Raw genomic sequence first — 20,375 nt, forward strand, 5'->3', positions numbered from 1 at the left:
TTACAGCGCAAAACAAAAGATTATATTTAAGACAAGGCTACTATTTTAAGTGTCTTACCTGAAATCTACTATTTCAACTGTCATTTAACATACCTATTGTAAACTTTGCTGCATTAAGTAAAATGGAATCGTAGAAATAATAAATTTAAATTTTACTTCAGAATTTTAAGGATATCCTCTTTGCCAACAAATGTTTGCGCTGTTGTTTTCATATATTAACTTTCTTTTTTAATATCAGTCATTACTTAATTATATAGTAATAGTTTCCAACCATATTATTTGTTGAAAATGGTAAAGACTTTTCTTTCTATTTCTCTCACGATCCCGGCTTTGAAGTCAATATAAATACCTGAGATATTTGGGATAACGTGACAGCCAAGATTACAGAAACCTGTCAATGCTAACAATTTATTTCATTCAAGCTACGGCTAGCTGCTAAATATGTTTGGACTGTGATGTTTTAGATTTATTATTAGACCTAATACTATAATTATATGAACACAAGACATTTGTAATAGTGGGATTACGTATCAAATATATCCCATCAACACCGGAAAAAAGCCAAAATTGAAAAGCAATAAAATGATGCAGAAAAAAAGTAATTATAATAATTAATTAGACACGTAATGTTTGTGTTATAATTTTACAATTTTATGTAAACCAACTTAAAATTACTATTATTTTTACCTAGTTAACACCTTGAAACTTCGATGTAAAACATTAAATTGTATCGATTGATTTATTTTTTTTTTCACACAAGAGTGATACAGTTGCGTGTTAACTAGTAAAGATCAACAATTAAATAAATTTTAGATAATGGTAAATAAAGATTGATATATTATTTCATTGTAACGTAAATTATATTACAATACTTTAATACTATACTTTATTGAAATGGCGACCATACTAATGTAGGGTTTTTAAGCCAAGTATGAACGGAGATGAGTGTAGGATGAGTGGCGCGATCTTGTAGTTTCGTTAGTAACTTAAGAGGCCAACATATTCCTTAGACACAGCTGATGATTAATAATAAACCATACAGCCAATGGCAACTAAGGTACCTACAGTTTAACAAAATTTTTGGTCTAATTATAAGGATAGTACTGCAGATAGTCATAGTACCTGTACTCACTACTGCGGACGTTAATCCACACCAGGGAACATCACATCCACAGTGCATGCCTGTAAATATCCACAATTCGTGACCTCCTAATAGCTGGATTACAGGACGACGCCACCATCCCAGTCAAATAATACTCGACAAAAAATGTAAATCAAGAGTCAAAATGAACCGCCAATGAATACATCGACATTAATGGATCACCAGAATCACATTTGCTAAAGTGGTTTTGCGAATGTTTGGCAAAACAGTCACATTGGGGAAATTGCTAGATTGTATTTTGTAGTCCAGCATTGTGTGACATGAATGTAAACATAACGTACTTGTACATAGCTTATTTTTCAACTATACTGTATTTGTAAATAAATGGCATTTCTTGATTCATTTCAAACATGTTTTCCAAGAAGTTATACTCGTTTATAAATTACTATCAATCCAACTATCAGTTACAAATAGTGTTTTCTTACAAACCTGGACAAGCAAAAGGGCAATTTAATGGTTTTTTTTATAGTTGGTAAAATACGTTTTCACTATTTCACATTGTTTGACGTTTTATAGATTTTTTATAGAAGTAGTAGTGGGTTTGCTAGAATCTTAGGTTCTTAGTTTTTATAAAAATAAATAAATAAAGAGGCAAAAGCGAACAGCAAAGTAATTTGTGACTGTTTTGTAAATTTAAATAGTTAGTGAGATGTTCAGTTTGAACAAAACATTACATATATTTAAATGCACTAACATAAATTGTCATATATATTGACAAATAGTCCTCTTATATAGGATTACTAGCTTTAACCCGCTGGCTTTGCCCCGTTTAAATTCTTAATTTTCAAGATGATCTCGTTCGCATGGCTCAATCACGTCCTGGTTGAAGTTCATTCGCTACGCTCACTCACCTTTAGGTTGGAGCTCGTTCCCTGCGCTCACTTGCCTTCAGGTTAGCTCGTTCGCTGCGCTCACTTGCCTTCAGGTTAGCTCGTTCGCTACGCTAACTGGCCTCCAGGTTGAAGTTCGTCCGCTACGCTCACTCACCTTTTGGTTGCAAATTAGCTGTTGTCATAAATGTAAAAGAAATAATAGTGCTGCACCCTGTTGGTAATCCTTGTAACTTTAATGCTATTGAACATCATAGAACAGAACCAACTTGTTTAATTGAAACAGCTGTTAAGATTCATTAATTCCATTTCTCATAAGGTTAACATGGGAAACTGCAGAGCCACTGGGGCGGAGTCGATTGGACGGATCACGAAATTGATGGCGTATAAACCTATTCCATGAAATTCTACACGTATGTACCAATTTTCGTGGCAATCGGTTCAGCGGTGTCTGAGTTTATCACTGCCAAACAAATATATATATATATATATATATATACAAACATCCTCTTTTATACTTATAGATTATATTTAACCGATAGTGAAGAGTAATATCGTAACTACGTTCATGAATCAATCAAACACATGATTCACTTATTGCAAACCATAGTGATCAAATATTTGTAGAAATTTTATATATTTACTCAATATTAGAGGCTTAATACCAAAATATAAATTATTAGTTCCTAATACAGAAATGCTAAGTTTAGCCTACTATTTTATCTTGTACCTTTGGGAAAATTTAACTATAAACTTTGTTGGGTGTAATATGTTAATCGTAAGTTGATTTGTTAGAAATATTGAATCAGTTTAAGTATTAAACTCATAATAAACTTAAAAGACGTCCAAAATGTAAATTGGGTCTTAAGTGTTATAAGCGGTAGTATTAATACAACATTAGGTAGGACCTACTTGAGATTCCAGACTTGTACTGAGAATTGATGGGGGCTCGGACAGACTTTGAATACAACACTTCATAGGAAATATTCGGGATTAACTTTTGACTGGTATATTCTTTAATCGCTGAACGTAACCTGACCCAACCTAACCTAACCCGATCCACCCCAACCTAACCTAACCCAAGCTAACCCAACCCAACACAACGTAACCTAACCCGACCTAACCTAACTCAATACAAACCCAACCTAACACAAATTAACCCAACCCGACTTAACTTAACCTAACCCAATCCACCTCAACCTAACGTAACCCAAGCTAACGCAACCCAACACAACCTAACCAACCCAATCCACCCCAACCTAACCTAACCCAACCCAACACAACCCACCTTAACCTAACCCAAGCTAACCTAATCCTAAACAGGATTTGATAGTTATAAAATTATTTCAACGTCATATTCCAATTGATAGTCATTAAAATGAAAACGCCAAAAGTTTAACTAGTAAAATTGCATACTAAAATATGTTCAGACTGAGTAAACATAAATAAGAGAGCGAGCTAATAAAAACTTTGTAAAATGGTTCATCTTAATAAATATTTATTTGTAAGGTGCTTTGATTTCCAAAATAAATATTGAATATAGATGATGAGAGTGTGTTGAAAATGACGCCAATCAGAAATAATAATGAAGGCAAATGACCAACGTCACGTTGAATAATAAACATAAATGCCTCATGCTTTCAATGTTGAATTACAGTATATTATAATTTAATATTACCAGTAGTATAAAAACATCACATTGCTTTAGAATAATTTCTTTATCACCCAGCACGATGAAAATTGTAGAGATAGCTGTAAACGTAACTCCACAAACATTTCACTGTGAAGAATGTGATAGAAAAAATAGAAACCATACGTAATACAGTTATGGTATGTAAGAAGTGAGTTTTGTTAAGTTTAACCTCCGTCCAACTTTGTACTCTACTTAGGATTCCAACGGTCTTCGGTGAAGTTTGCAGAAAGAGTTTCATTTCGAGTGTTAAAAACAATAAGGGCCAAATGGTAATTTCATAGTTAAAATAGTTAACAAGCTCCTTATTAGATGTCCTTGGAGGCTAGTGGCCATCTTGGATGATTTCAAACAATTGCTGAAGAGTTGTTTAGCGTCAAAAAACCTTATTATTTTTCTACTTGAATCTACTAGTAGGTGTCGATTTCTAAAAAAACAATGCTATTCTACAAACTCAATTTTACACACTATAAGAACTGAATGAATGATACATTCATTCATAGTATGATTTAAGTTAATTTAAGTTTATATGATTTATGGTGTACATGTAAACATATAAGATAAGCAAAGCATTAAAAGCATGGGTGAATAATTAGAACAGAAGCCGCAAACCCATTTCCGGCCGGAAGTGTTTGCAGCCTTGAATCCCACCTTATTTCCGCTTTGCGGATACAATTGTTACCTTCAGAGGGTAAACTGACTGGGATTTCAATAAAACTTTGAGATAAATTTAATGGTCTATTTAGAAAAAAGCTTTTTAAATCTTTTAAAATTTTAGTACGCTTGGCTCTAAATCGGAACTGTTTCAGACAATACTTTCAGCTACGCCCTAAGGATTAGATTATTATTAATAGCTTGTATTTTAAATCCATCGGACGGATTGAAGGATTAAGATTCTGGACCTCAAGGGCCTAAGCCTAGTGTTTGAAAGCTACACCAGCTCGCTTCCTAGTGTTGTTATCCTATTGATTGTTACCCTTGTGACAGCTGCATACATTTTATTGTACAGGTTTTTATAACAAAACTGATGACGACTTTTCAAACGTTCCCAGAACCAAATTTGTGGGTAATTTACATTTTCCACACTTTAGCAGGATCATCTGATTTAATAATAACGCCAACTAATTGGTAACATTATATTATGGTGTTATTATTCTTTATATATCACGCTGGTAATGCATTGGGACTTGATAAAACTTTCAACAGGTTTATTCATTACAAACTAGTTTAACACACACCAATTTAACACCACAAACAGACAACGCAATCACTGTTACTTTATGTAAAAACCATTTTATTTCCAGTGATATTTATTTTAATTTTTTATATGTGAAGAAATATTCAATGAATTAAAATGGTCAGCACAGGCAAGATTCAATGGTGGAGATTTACAGCAGCTATCAAACATTCGATACACTTCTCCAGGGAACTTTTCTTTTTCCTTTCTTGAGTATTGTTACCATGTGAGGCCACGCTCCTTACAAATGCTCTCTTGGCTACACTTAAGCCGGATGCTAACTTTTCATTCCATTGCAGTGTGTTGGGTGAAAAACTTAATTTTTCTTATAAGAGTTTTTAATGTTTCTAATTGCCAAGGATAACTATTTTAAATTTTAGTTTGTGGAATTTTCCTACTTCTAGAGATTTGTGAGGAAAATAACTTTAGGTAGATTAGGGTAGTTAAGTAAATGTAGATTAATATGTAGTCACTTGAAGACGGGAGGAGTTAGCTCACCTACCTAAACGTAGTGTAGTAAACAAGTAAAAACAAGAGTAGGAATGGTTTTTAAATCGAAATAAAAAATTAAGTAACTGACACCTCTTCGTTAATAATTGTTTCTAAATTATTAATACAGATTACAGACCTTGAGAACAACTTAACAATAATCACACAGCTATTACAAGATCGCATTTTATATTTTAACATGTTTATGATAATTGTATATCTAGTTGATATTGTGAGGCAGGTATTTTATCTGTTATTTTATAACTATATACTACTTATTAACCAAGTTGGCATTGTTTAACCTATAAGTATCGATAAATGGTATTTTACGTAGGCCAACCTATTGATTAAAGAGCACGACTAAATTAGCTATAAACTTTATGCTCTAACCCTTAAACATGCTAACAAAAGAGAGAAAAAAATTTTATAGTTGCGTTTATTATTATAGGCCTAAGTAACACGATTTGTACTGTTACGATATTAAAACACGATTATAATGCACCAAATATGCACATTGATTCGGCATATTCAATCAATTCTGCTTTGTCATGCTGTCAAAATTTTGGTGGAGCCTAAAAAAAATACCTAAGTTCAACGTCTACCCTAAGTTCATAATGTTAGTTAATTTAAATTGTCTTAATAATACTATATTTAGAACTAGTATAACATTAATCTCGTTAACTAAACGACAATTTCAAGATTAACTGTTTAAGGCCAATGAGTATATAAAGATAAAACTACAAATTAGTTACATAACCCCGCCTACTTTGAACAAAACCACGGTTATCTAAGTTTACCTGACAATAGCGTTTGACATACATTGTTAACACATGGAGGTAATGTTATATATTTCAAGCACATTTTGTAAGAAAACTTTGATTTAGTTTTGACTTATTTACGTAATAGTAAATTGACCGTAAGCAGAATTTTCAATGTTTGAAGATATGTAAAAGAGTTAGGATACATTATCATATACTGCCGAATGTAGGCTATATCATAAATCATCAAACATTTAAGCAAGTAGCCTTCCAACCGTTATCTTTTTAAACCTTTTTAAAAGCTACTACATATATTATTAAATGAATGAATCAAGGACGTATAAATGAATTAAAGGGTACCGTAACATTAAGGTTTATTAGATAGAACATTCCATTTTAATTACCGTCATATTTCCTATTATTGCTACTAGTAAGTCATACAAATACAAGTGGAGTAATGAAACCGGACGGTAAGAGGGTATTCATTAAACATTCATCATTCTTAAGTGGTTAGAAGAAAGTCTGGGTACTCTAATCTCCCGAGGAGGATCGGGGTGTATTTTAATATTCATTTAGTCCCAATTTGAATTAAATTTAATTAAATATGCTGCAATATTTATCATCCCGAATGACATTCCGTCAATCGCCTATTGGGTATGAAGATGGTTTGAGTGTCCAATCGAAATCGATCACCATTTACCATCTGTTACGTATATTTACCTTAGTAATCAGTATAAGCGGAAATATATGTTTCGAGTGTTATTAGACATATTTATTTATTTACTTTCCGTAAGTTTTAAATTATGAATATGTGAGCTCAACGCGTAAAAAACGTAAATTATACTAGTGATTTAACAATCTCTAATTAAAATGTAGAAAAATGTAATTAGAAAGAACAATATACTTGAAAAAATATTCAAAAATATATTAAATTTTTTTGTAGCACACTTATTTTATACTTAAAAAGTGTATCTCATTTATTGAGCAATTTATAAACTCAAAATAATTGTCCAAACTCCTGTCTTTAAGATTAATGAGCAGTTTTGTTAAATTTCACTAAACTATAAAAATGTATTGATTCATATACTACTCAACCATAACCTTTACTTATTTTTTAAAACCCATTTATTATCGCGTCTTTAATGTACTTCGTACACAGATTATAAAATAGCTCTACACACTTCCTTCAACATCCCTGTAACAAGGTAGTCATTATTAGGGATGTATTTCTCTCAACACAGGAATTGCCCTCTAGGGCGCGCTACTACATTGTATCTACTTGTAGAATGTTTATTTACTTATGTTTATTTACTTGTAGAATGTGTTACTTCACTAACAACATTGGGACTTGTAAGAGGCTTATTGGCATTCAAGTTAACCGTTAATGTGAATTCTATTCTGAAAATTAGTAGATATAGTAAAAAATAAAAAATAAATCTACTATAAATGGTTTAAACACCTGTTATGTTGGTAATCCAAATAGTTGCTGTGGCAAATAGTTTTCAGTACTAGTATAAAATTAATCTCGTTAACTAAACGGGAATTTCTATAAACTGTTCAAGGCCAATGAATAAGAAAGGAAAAAACTACAAATTAGTTACATAACACCGCCTACTTTGAACAAAACCACGGTTATCAAAGTTAACCTGACAATAGCGTTTGACATACATCAGTAATACATGTAGGTTAAGTTATATGTTTTAAGCAAATTTTGCAAGACAACTTTGATTTAGTTTTGACATATATACGTAATAGTAAATTGACCGTAAGCAGAATGTTTTAATTTTTGAAGATATGTAAAAAAGAGTAAGGATACATTATCATATACTGCCGAATGTAGGCTATATCACAAAGCATCAAACATTTAAGCAAGTAGCCTTCCAACCGTTATCTTTTTAAACCTTTTTAAAAGCTCCTACATTTATTATTAAATGAATGAGTCAAGGACGTAAAAATGAATAAATGGGTACCGTAACATTAAGGTTTATTAGATAGAAAGTACAATTTTAATTACCGTCACATTTCCTATTATTGCTACTAGTAATTCATACAAATACAAGTGGAGTAATGAAACCGGACGGTAAGAGGGTATTCATTAAACATTCATCATTCGTAAGTGGTTAGAAGAAAGTCCGGGTACTCTAATCTCCCAAGAAGGGTCGGGGTATATTTAAATATTCATTTAATCCGAAATTGAATTAAATTTAATTAAATATGCTGCAATATTTTGTCATCCTGAATGACATCCCGTCATTTCCATATTGGGTCTGATGATAATTGGAGCGTCCAATCGAAACCGATCACCATTTACCATATGTTATGTATATTTACCTTAGTAATGAGTATAAGGGGAGCGAGCTGGCGTAGTGGTTAGAGCGCGGGACTTCAGTCCCTGAGGTCCCGGGTTCGATCCCCGCCAAGTCACCAATGGATTGTATCTAAGTGATAATGCCGCAACCCCTAGGTCTAGCCTGAAGTAATGTGAAAAACAATCCCAGGCTCGTGCCTAGCGTCCTTAGGACAAAAAAAGGTAATCAGTATAAGCTGTAATATATGTTTTGAGTGTTATAAGACATATTTGTTTATTTACTTTCCGTAAGTTTTAAATTATGAAAATGTGAGCTCAATGCATAAAAAAACCTAAATTATACTAGTGATTTAATATGCTCTAATAAAAAAATGGAGTTAGAAAGCACAATAGTAGTTATGTAAAGGTCTGTTTGAGCGCAGGGTGAGGGTGAGAGCAGTCCTAGAACGGGATAAAAGTCCTAGAACGGGATAAAGTCCTAGAACGGGCTCCTCAAAATCCGACACTCAGAGAGCGGTCTTCTGCAGTTCTAGAGCAGTTCTGAGAGCAGTCCTAGAACGGGATAAAAGTCCTAGAACGGGATAAAAGTCCTAGAACGGGCTCCTCAAAGTCCGACACTCAGAGAGCGGTCTTCTGCAGTTCCTTTTCATAGAATCTGCCTATAATTTATTCCCCATTTTGATCAGTGGTCTTATAAGTAACTAGTCTGGTGTTTAAGATTTACGCTATTGTAAATATTTCCGAAGTCCAGTTTTATTTATATTTATTGAATGTTGACCTTGAATAACTGCTACTCACTATGACGCAACATAGAATAATCTAGATTGGAGTCAGATACGCGACTTACCATAGAACAATCTAGATTGGAGCTAGACACCTATATAAAGTATGTTGTCTGCTTGAACTGTCAGTTGTGTTAGAAGTGTTAGTGAAGCGTGTTAAGTGAGCGTGTATAGTCTGGGGTTTACTCTGACTCACAATATATTTTTATCTTGCGGGGTCAAAGTTGAATCAGTAGTGTAGATAATTAAAACATGTTTTTAATCATCTTCTGCTATCTGGTTGAATAATTTATTTGGTTGTGAAAATATTGTTCTCTATATAGAGGTGATGGCCAACACTACGTTGTGCTCATATTGTGATAAACCTATTTCTAAACCTCATATATCAAGACATAAGAAAATATGTCCGCAGAATCCTAATCGGAATCCTAAAGTGCCATGTGATTATTGTAGAATATTGTTCAGTGAAAACTATCTTTCTAGTCATGTTGAAAATTGTAAACAAAATCCAACCATACAACAATCTATAACAAATCGGTTGGCTCTTCCTGATGAACCTCAACCCAGTACTAGTGGGATTAGTAGCTTAAAACGTAAACCTCCGCCTGATTCGACTCCTAAAGGGCAGCCCCCAAAAAAGGTTATACGTTCGGTAAATGGGTTTAGACCTTCCGGTACTGCACCACCTTCAATATTCAACAAAATATATAATACTGCGGCCTCTATTTATTCCGGCATGAAGAAGGTTGTAACAAATACCAACTATCCTCCGACTACTGATGCTGAAATTACTCTTAGCAAACGCGCATTTAAGAGGAGATTGAATGTTTATCAAATAGAAAACAATCATAATATAAAAGATCCCAAAACATATTTAAATAGACTTAAAAGTTTAGTTGTTGAGAAAATTCAACACCACCTGAAAACATCTGAAGTTAAAGTTAGATTTGTATTGCTGATTGATTATGTGAGGGATCCAGAAATTGCGGAGTTTAATTACAAAACAAAATATGAACCTATTTTATTAGCAAGTGATTTATCAGAATATTTTGAGACTGCTATAGGGGATCTCTTAGCGGAAATGGAGGATTTTTCAAAAAAAGGTTCTGGTTGGTCACTTAGCAAAATTATTAGATTAGAGCTGTACATAAATAAATACAAACCAATCAGGGGTTCGAGCTATATCGAATTGCCTGATGGAATAGGAAAAAAAGAGGCTGTAATAAATGTGAGAAACAACGACCAGAAGTGTTTCTTGTGGTCTGTTTTATCAGCCCTTTATCCTGCTGCAAAGGATCCTCAAAGAGTTACAAAATATAAACAACATGAACACGAATTCGATGAAGCTTTGAAAGATATTGATTTTCCAGTAGCATTGACTGATGTGGTAAAATTTGAAAAACGATCGGGGGTTTCTGTAAATGTGTATGGTTGTGAAAAACAAGAAAATATCAATGATGTGGAATACTTTGAAGATTATCCCGGATGCAACAAGAAAAATGATAAAGAAACTGAGGAAAAGAAATCAAAATACATTACATATCCATTATACATAACTAAAGATGAGAAAGACAGACATGTAAATTTGTTGTACTTAAAAAACGCAGGAGGTAATACTCACTATTGTTGGATAAAAAATTTAAGTCGATTAGTGAGGTCTCAAATCAGCAAAAGAACAAAAACAAAATGGATATGTAATCGCTGCCTCATGCATTTTGGAGAGGAGCGTCTACTACAAACACACAAGGAAAATTGCAACAACCATAATCCTATACGTGTAAAAATGCCAAAAATGATTACTACGGAGAGTGGGGATTTTCCTCCACGGGTTTATTTCCGCAATCATTATAAAAAGATGAGAGTCCCCTTTGTATGCTATGCCGATTTTGAAAGTATCTTAGCACCCATAGCGTCATGCGATCCCGAGTTGTCGGATGATAAGTCGTATACCAAAAAATATCAATCTCACGAAGCCATCAGTTTCTCATTGTATGTTGTATATAGTGAGGGTGATTATAAGGACCCAATTGATTATTTTGGTCCAGATGCTGCAAAGATGTTTGTTGAAAGCATTGAGAATGTATCTAAAGAAGTAGCCACATTATACAGTAGAGACGCTGCCAAACCCATGCGTTTAACAGATGATGATCGTCTAACTATAGCTGGTGCTAGTAGCTGTCATATTTGTTGTATGCGCTTTAACAAAAAAGATGAGAGAGCTCTCGACCACGACCATCTCTCCGGGAGGTTTCGAGGTGTGGCACATAAAGTTTGTAATCTGAATTTCCGCAAACCCAACTTCATACCAATCTTTGTTCACAACTTGAGTAATTACGACACCCACCTGTTTATAAAGATGTTCGGTATAAACAATGAGAACATTCGTGTTGTGCCTAATAATGAAGAAAAATACATATCTTATGAGGTGGTTGTTCCCGGTGGTGTAAATTTACGATTTTTAGATTCGTTCAGATTCATGCCTTCTAGCCTCGATAGTTTGGTTAACAACCTAAACAGAGATCAGTTTCGACACACTTCAAAATATTTCAGTGGGGATAAACTAGAACTGGTGTGCAAAAAAGGAGTGTATCCATACGATTATATGGACTGTATTGAAAAGTTTGATGAGACCGCTTTACCCCCGAAAGAGTCATTTTACAACAGATTAAATAAATCCAACATAGAGGACAGCGACTACGAGCATGCCTGCAAAGTGTGGGAGAGTTTTCAGATTAAAAACCTAAAAGAATACACCGCGCTGTATAACAGAACAGACACGCTGCTCCTTGCGGACGTCATTGAGAACTTTCGTGAAGTTTGTATGAATACCTACAAACTCGATCCGGCTTGGTATTATACCTCTCCGGGCTTAGCGTGGGACGCCATGTTGAAAATCACAGGAGTAAGTCTGGATCAGTTAATAGACTATGAGATGGTGTTAATGATCACCAAAGGAATTCGAGGAGGGGTCTCGCAGTGTTGTCACCGATATGCTAAGGCCAACAACCCATATATGCACGATTACGATCCGGAGAAACCCAACTCCTATCTTTTATATCTGGACCAGAACAATATGTATGGTTTTGCTATGGTGTCGTCGCTATGTTATGGGAATATACGGTGGTTAGAGAACACAGATAATTTCGACGTACGTGGGGTGTCAGACACATCCTCGACCGGTTATATACTAGAGGTTGATTTGGAGTATCCTAAAGAGCTGCATGATGCGCACAGAGATCTCCCACTAGCACCAGAGCTACGATCACCTCCGGGTTCGAAAACTAAAAAGCTACTCACCACCTTGTATGACAAAGAAAAATACGTACTGCACTATCGCAACTTGAAATTGTACCTCTCGTTGGGGATGAGGCTGAAAAAAATCCATAGAGTTATAATGTTTGACCAAGGACCGTGGTTGAAGTCGTATATAGATCTAAACACAGATATGAGAACCAAGGCGGCCAACGATTTTGAAAAGGATTTCTTTAAACTCATGAACAACTCGGTGTTTGGAAAAACTATGGAGAACATCCGGAACCGCGTGGACATCCGACTCGCCACACAAGACAGACAGGTAGAGAAGTGGGTCGCCCGGCCCAATTTCAAGAGCAGCACCATTTTCACAGAAAACCTGGCCGCTATCCATATGAGCAAAACCACCTGTTATTTCAACAAGCCCATTTATGTCGGAATGAGTGTTTTGGATATATCGAAGACGTTCCTCTACGACTTCCATTATAATGTTTTGAAGAGGAAATACGGCGACAGGGTTAGAGTTGAGTATACAGACACTGATTCTCTTAATGTGGTCATAGAGACCAATGATGTTTATGAAGATGTGAAAAGCATGATTGAGCATTTCGATACCAGCGACTACAAAGAAAATAACCCCTACGACATGCCCCGCGTAAACAAGAAGGTCTTGGGCAAGTGGAAAGACGAGCTCGCCGGTGTGGTGATGAGGGAGTTTGTGGGTCTGAGGTCGAAGATGTACGCATACGAGGACGAAAAGAAAAAAAGCGGAAAGAAGGCCAAAGGTGTGAAGAAATCCGTAGTAAAACACGAGCTGACGTTCGACGATTATAAGGCTTGCCTGTTTGACAGTGTGGACATTTATAAAACAATGAACTCCATAAGAAGCGAGGGCCACAACCTCTACTCGATAGAGCTGCACAAAAAGTCTCTATCTGCCCACGATGATAAACGCTTCATTTTAGAAAACGGCATTGACACTCTTCCTTGGGGGCATTACAAAGTGCCGATTGAACTAGTCGCAGAGCTGGAAATTCAAGCGGCTGAAAATATAGATTAAATTTTTTTTTTTCAATTACACTATTCAGTAGTCTCTTTCGGCGGATGCATATCTTTTATGATTGTTCAAAAATGCATCACTGACATTTTGGTGTTTTCCAATCATCTCCCAATCCACTTTATATCTGTGGTTGTGGACAAATTCCTCTGTTAGTTTTTGATATTTGCTCAACACCAGCCAACAGTCGTTGTCGAAATTAATCATCATTTCATCGAGTTCGCTTTCTGAAAATGTGCGAAATCGGAGTAGAGTCGCCCACACCAATCGGTGTTGATACATTCTGATAAAATCAAAAGGCGCGTTTAAGGCATAGTACCTCGAAAGCAGACTCCAATCGACATAGCGATCGAACCTTCTGACAAAATTGTCTGTGAGAACTCCTTTTGGTTCCCTGTGTTCTTTCCAAATCAGTGACGTAAAATTATCCATTCCTATATTAGTAATTCGCATTTCATATATTAATAATTTATTCAGGCCGAAAGCGGTTTGTATTTTAAACGTTTGTTGTACACTTTTTGTGTTGTAAAAAAAATATGAATCAGAACATTTTTATATAATTCTTATTAATGTCATAAGTGAACCCCGCTTCTGAAATAATTACAACGTAAGCGGTTGTCCCCTGATCGGCTACCGGACTACTTACGGCGTTCGTAAAGTCCAAATTTATTTGCACATCGTTTCTGTTCGTGTCGCTGCTAAACGGATGATGATGAGTGTCCACGACGATCAGTGGGTAATTATTTATAAAGTCCGCATCGTTTAGGTACACATCTTCGTCTTTAAACAACACCTGTCGTATGGCGGAGTAGCTTTCGTATAAAACGCCATATTGTTTGTCCGTGATGTTCAGGTTCTGCGGCTCCTGTGGATAGCGCAGACCATTTATTTTCACACTGTAGTTTTTTATATTGACACTGTCGAATTTGCTGGGGTCCTTTGTTTGATCGTTCTTGCGATTCGTCTGCAGACCCACGATTACGAATACGGGGTTGGAAACATTCCTGAATATGTTTGATACATCAAAACTAAACGACGAGCCGAATACGCCAAACTTTTCGACACACTGCCAAGTATAATATCTGTATTGCAAGTCGTTTTTGTCGCTCAACCTCCTGAGCCCCTCAATGAGCGGCACCTTCTTCACGGGGTCGTATTCGACGAGCGGCACCCTCAACACAAAGTGTGTGATTTTAATCTTGCCCTCGTCAGCCGTTTTTGCAGCAGGTGCGACGCCTTCTGTCCAGCGGAAAATGGCGTCATTGTCCTCGGCGCGTGTAAAGACGATTTCGAATCCGCCCTTATACATGGGGTACAACTGACTGTCGAAAAACGCTAATCCCAAGTGGGAAAGTGTGCCTATAGCCTCAAACTTGCCTCCCCCTTTGTCGAATTTCGATTTGAACCCACTGCTGTTGTAGGTATTTTCGCCAGATTTGCTGTACGTCGTCAACGCCTTGATTGTGCTAGTGATGCCCACCTCGTCCACAGAGTCGATCAGCTGATTGTGTTTTCTCAGTTCGATTCTTTTAAACAGAAATGCTGCAAAATTGTCTATGAGCCTGATCGGATCCGCTTGGGCATAAGCCCCACCTGCCTTTTTGACCACCTCGCCCTGTATGTGGAACTGTATGCGTCTGTCGTAGAACGAATCCCCGTGGTCTAATTTGAACACTATATATTTATTGGGCGAATTAAAGTTCAGATCCGACACGGGCAGCACGGTGTTGTATTCACACCTCTCGATCTTGTCAGATGCCTCATTATAATATTTCTCCATATCTATATATAGATTTCGAGTTTTCAATCCCCAATAAAAAATATAAAACCTCACAATGTCGTTTTTAAGAAATCAACACAGAATACGAAAACTGTAACAAATTCATCTTCTGTTGAACATGTGTATATATTTTTTTCTGTCCGACACTAAACCGTTGTGTTTACAACTTTTAGACAAAACAGAGTTCATCCCATTTTCCTCCGAGAGTGCTGTTAGACACTCGTTTAAAGTCGAGATACCCTTTGGTCCGGCGATAGCTTTTTCCATCTTATCGCCCAAGAGCTTAACAATGGCGAGTTTCTCATTGTTGAAACGATTGTTGCCGGCCTCTTCCTCGGCCTGTATGAACTTTATTCTATCACTCAGTTCGTTGTAATCGTCTATATATCTGTATTCCACAGGGTTGTTTGAGTCTATTAGTAGACCCTTACCCTGTGCTTTAGAGTCGTTTTTAAAATCCTTCCATATATCGCTTATCAAGTTTGTCCATTTCCAACCGCCACTCGACTTGGGCCTGCGTGATAAAGGATCGTTGTTTCGATACAGGGCGTGCGTCTTAATTAAGATGTCTTTGTATTTTTCGAAATCCTGCGAAGTGAACACGCCCGCGCTTATAAGCCTCATCTTCGACGAGACACCGACAGCCGAGTCGGAATGTGTTCCGGGAAGTTCCGCCCTCGTTAAGAGTTTCCACAATCCCGGAGTTCCGACATATCTGTCCATCGTTTTATCTAAAATGATGTCGTTGTTTTCGATCGACACAGGCTGTGATCCGATTGCGAGTTTGTTGTTGTTGAAGTCGTAATAGAAACCAAAAGTTTTGTCATTACTGGATGCGAGACATTGTTTTGCGATGCTTCCGATATTTTCATTTTCTGTGAATTCGCGGATCGAGCGATTTTGCTGTTCCTCAGCTTCCACAGCCGGTGTAGGATTTTCAAACAAGTCCTCTGGATCTTTAGGTGATTCTGAAGGGACATCACTCCTACTGGGTGTGCTAGATAGTCTGGGTCGAAACGTGTCCGCCGGTTTTCTGATGACCTGTATGCGTTTAGGTTTTCTTTCAAGCTTAATAGTTTCGGTCTGTTCTTTTATCGCCTCAACAATAGGCTTCTGAATTTCCTCCCGTTTACGTGCATTATCGGCCTCAGATACTCGTACGGTTTCAGAATCGCTCTTTAATTTGTCCTGCAGCTTATCCAACACCCTAGCCTCGTTAACAGTTAGGGGTTTGTTTTCGCGTTTAGTCGGTAGTATCATTTGGTTTTTCGGCTTAGTAGAGAAAGTCGGGTGTACACTGAAAACGGTTCTCATCTCTTTTGCCTGTTCTTGTTGATTTATTTCGCCATCTGTTTTCCACTGTTTCTGCAGTTTTTCAATTCTTCTTGCTGCCTCAGAATTCATTTCGTCGGGCCACTTTTTATCCACCATCTTTTGTTTTTTTATCAGCGTCTTTATAATGTCTTTATCGTCGGTTTTCCTCTTATTTTTCATATCTATAAATGTTTCGACTTTTCCAGTTTTATTTCACAAAAAAGGTTGAAAACAAAATTAAGCATAAACCATTAAAACCTTGTTAATTTTACATTAAAAAACATCATGTCTTCATATGTATTATGATTTAAAAAAACACTGCATACACACGGATTTCGAAAATATCACGTATATATAGCGTTTATTGTTGGGTCTGCAAAGAAACGCCGCATACACACGGATTTCGAAAATATCACGTTTAACATAAAACACCCCCAGTAATATCGTTTGTCAATGTGTCTTTCAGGTTGCACATATATTTGCCATTGTGAGGCTTTTTAGTCATATTTATAGACAAAAATCCAAACGGCTCGCTCCAGCATTTCTTACACATTGTTTCAAATTCGCCAATCGTCATATCGGCGCCCACAAAGTCGTCATAGATACGCTTCGTGTAGTGTTTGTTCTGCTTGAAAACACACAACAGGTTCACGTTGTTTCGTATGACTTGCATATCAACCCTACCGTAACTCTGACTCAGATAGACGCACGACAAGTTCCTGTGTCTGCCCCTGATGAAATAGCTTTTTATAACATCTTGCTTTTCCATCAGACAGTCGTCGAACACAACAAGTGAGTTTTTCTTACACTCCTCCAAAGGGGGTAAATCTTCACAATTGCTAAAGAAATACACAATCTTCCTATTCAATGTCCGCTCTATATCTGTGTACTTTTGACGTAATTCCACATATGCCTCTTGTTCAATCGATTTGCTAAATATATATAAATTCCGAAACAGCACGCCACTAGGGTTGTAAATCAGATTCAACAACAAGTTCGTCTTCCCACTACCTGAATTACCGTTAATTAAACAGCGAAGTGGCTGGGGTATGAGGTTTGTATCCGACGCCTCTTCGTGGTAACTAACAATATTCATCACTTATATAACCCCACTGTTGACGGTAACGGTAATTTTAAGATGTCTCCAATGTTTTGATTATTCGGTGTATTGGATATTCATAGCTTAATCGATTTTAATAAATGGAATTTTTGTTTTTGAAATATTTTTTACAAATTTCAACATATCAAAATTATCATCCACAGTTGCTGTATTTCTATTGCATTGTTCGATGCCCTCATCTGTTAGTTGTTTAAGTGCTTGATCAATTATCAACTCATCATCATGGATGTATTCAAATTCATAGCAGATTTCGAATTCTAAAGGCGGCACACACCTTTTAGCTTTCTTCAAACGTCTGTTTTGAACATCAATAAATCTGTATATTCTTTTATTAGAATCTGTGTTTATACTTTTAAATAAACAAAACACTTGTTGTGTCCTATTTTTCATTATGTTTTTATACATTAGTTTTTTTTCTACATGTTCGATATTGCGTCGATGCCTCCTTAGACTGGGTAAAAGTTCTTCACGCCACCAACTTCTAAATTCTTTCATTCTCCTATTAGCATTTATCAAACACGAAACAGCACACTTGTTTATGTAAACAGTGTTGGGTCGTTTTCGTATAGCGGATTGTGTGTCATGCCTTTTCAGTTCTGAGTAAGTTTTTTTATCCTCCCAATCAACACGTTCGGTAATACATTTTGTCGGTCTCGCATAGCCCAGTATGGTTGCAATAGAATTTCCTTCAAACCACGGTTTGTTAGCATGATCACGTATAATTGAAATACTATGACCATTAAACTCAAACTCATTATTCGCTATGTCGATTTTAGACATTATACTATATATACACGAGCACAAACAGTCCGTTTTTGTTAGAGAACAAACTTGTGTGAATGTGTTTTAATACATCATCTAAATGAATACCGGTACACCAATTATAAACTAGGGCACCAGAGTTGAGATAGACTTATCTGTACAACTGATGACGCAGACCGGCCGTGCTTCTTATCTGGGTTCAACTCTCGGACTGCCGCAGATACGTTTTGTCTCCTATATATACCGCAGTGTACCGTAGAACAGTGTACACAGGCAGTGTAAGTGTACACCGTAGAACGGTGTACACACAATGGCAGTGTGTGTGTAAGTGTTGTGTAACATTGTGTGACTAGCAAACTCCGGACAGTTGAGTGAAACCGAAAAACTCTCAACTGAGGAACCAAACAACTGTGTTGTAAGTATTCGAAAGTTTCAGTGTTTTAGGTGTCTGAAAGTTGAACTAGTTACACTGATATAAAACCAATATAAAGCATGCTGTTGAACTATCAGTTGCAATAGTGTCAGCAGAATGTACTGAGTGTGGTTTGAATATTGATCGTGAGTAAAAAAAATTAAAATAGTAAACTTTCATTAAATATTTCATCATATACAATTTATTGTAGTAACTCCTAACTTTTTCAATTGTCGTTTGAGAAATATTCTTCAGTAGTTTTTGCAAAACCTGTTTTTATAATCTTCTACTGTTCTCAATCTGTTGTAAACACTACATCGTGCATTTTTCTAGTACCACTAAGCGATTTTGTGCCTTTGTATACAACAAATACGGGTTTATCAGATCGCAAAAGTTTCTTTATATTGTTGGGTGTCAGTCTTGTGTTCCAACTCTCCGGCAGTCGGATTCTCATGTTGCCACATATAATTTGAATCTGATCACCATACTTGGAATTCACAATCTCTATATCCTCTATTAAATACTTTTTATCAATCTCCAAGTCAGCAACACTTATATAACGGCTTCTGTTTATTTTATCTAAGAAGTCCGAGAAGTCGATATCATTAGAGTTCTCCATGACTGTCTGCCTATATATATTCACATACTTGTACGACAAACAAAAAATTTGCAACATCTGTCGCTGAGTATTATAAACGGTTTTATAAAACCGAGGTCGCAATAAAAAAAAATAAACACGATTGCATCTTATGAATAAATTATACTCGTACAAAATCTAAATACACAATACTGTTCGAATCAGGATTGTGCAATAATGTACCATTTTGATCAAACAGTCCGATTTGAATTTGTTGAATTTGATTCAACCCGTCTTTTAATCGTACATAGTGCGGGTATTGAGGGGTTTCAGAAATTTTATAGCCATGTTGTGCTTTCGGAAAGAATTGGTACAATATCGACGATTCGTCATGTCTGTGATAATGTGTAGAATGACTTGTATAACTGCTGTTTACAATATTACAGTGGATTTCGATAACATCCACAGGCCGCAAGTTTGGCGCAGTATCAGCTTTATAGTGATTAGATAACTCTGAATCTTTGTCCTCATTAAACCCCAACAAAAAGCGCATCGTGTTATCCATTTGAAACTTTAGTGGTGATTTTATAACAACACGATTACCTTCTTTAAGTATTTCGAACTGATTTATATCCACAGTAAAACTGGCTTTTTCCAAAAACCCTCGTATGTGCTTCTGTAGCGATTCCATTGTCCAATGTCCACTGTTAATCACCAGAGGTGTAAGTATGTTTTCAAAAGTCATACTAGCAGTTTGCACTAAATTATAAATGTTGTTTTCAGAATAAAAACCAATCAACGCTATCTGGTACTTTGAACTCTCACCCAAATAGATCGGGTGCTCC

At 36.0% G+C, this 20,375-nt stretch overlaps 1 protein-coding gene across 1 annotated transcript; it reads left to right on the forward strand.

Annotated features, from left to right (window-relative positions):
• The first annotated feature begins 11,312 nt into the window (after window positions 1-11,312).
• Window positions 11,313-13,568, forward strand: LOC128997382 (uncharacterized). Its single transcript, XM_054423018.1, has one exon. The coding sequence runs from the start codon at window positions 11,313-11,315 to the stop codon at window positions 13,566-13,568; it is 2,256 nt and encodes a 751-aa protein (XP_054278993.1).
• Window positions 13,569-20,375: the final 6,807 nt, after the last annotated feature.

The sequence above is a fragment of the Macrosteles quadrilineatus genome, unplaced genomic scaffold (genome assembly GCF_028750875.1).
Source record: "Macrosteles quadrilineatus isolate MER2022 unplaced genomic scaffold, UCM_ALF_1.0 Scaffold_6__1_contigs__length_79288215, whole genome shotgun sequence".
NCBI classification, from domain to species: domain Eukaryota; kingdom Metazoa; phylum Arthropoda; class Insecta; order Hemiptera; family Cicadellidae; genus Macrosteles; species Macrosteles quadrilineatus.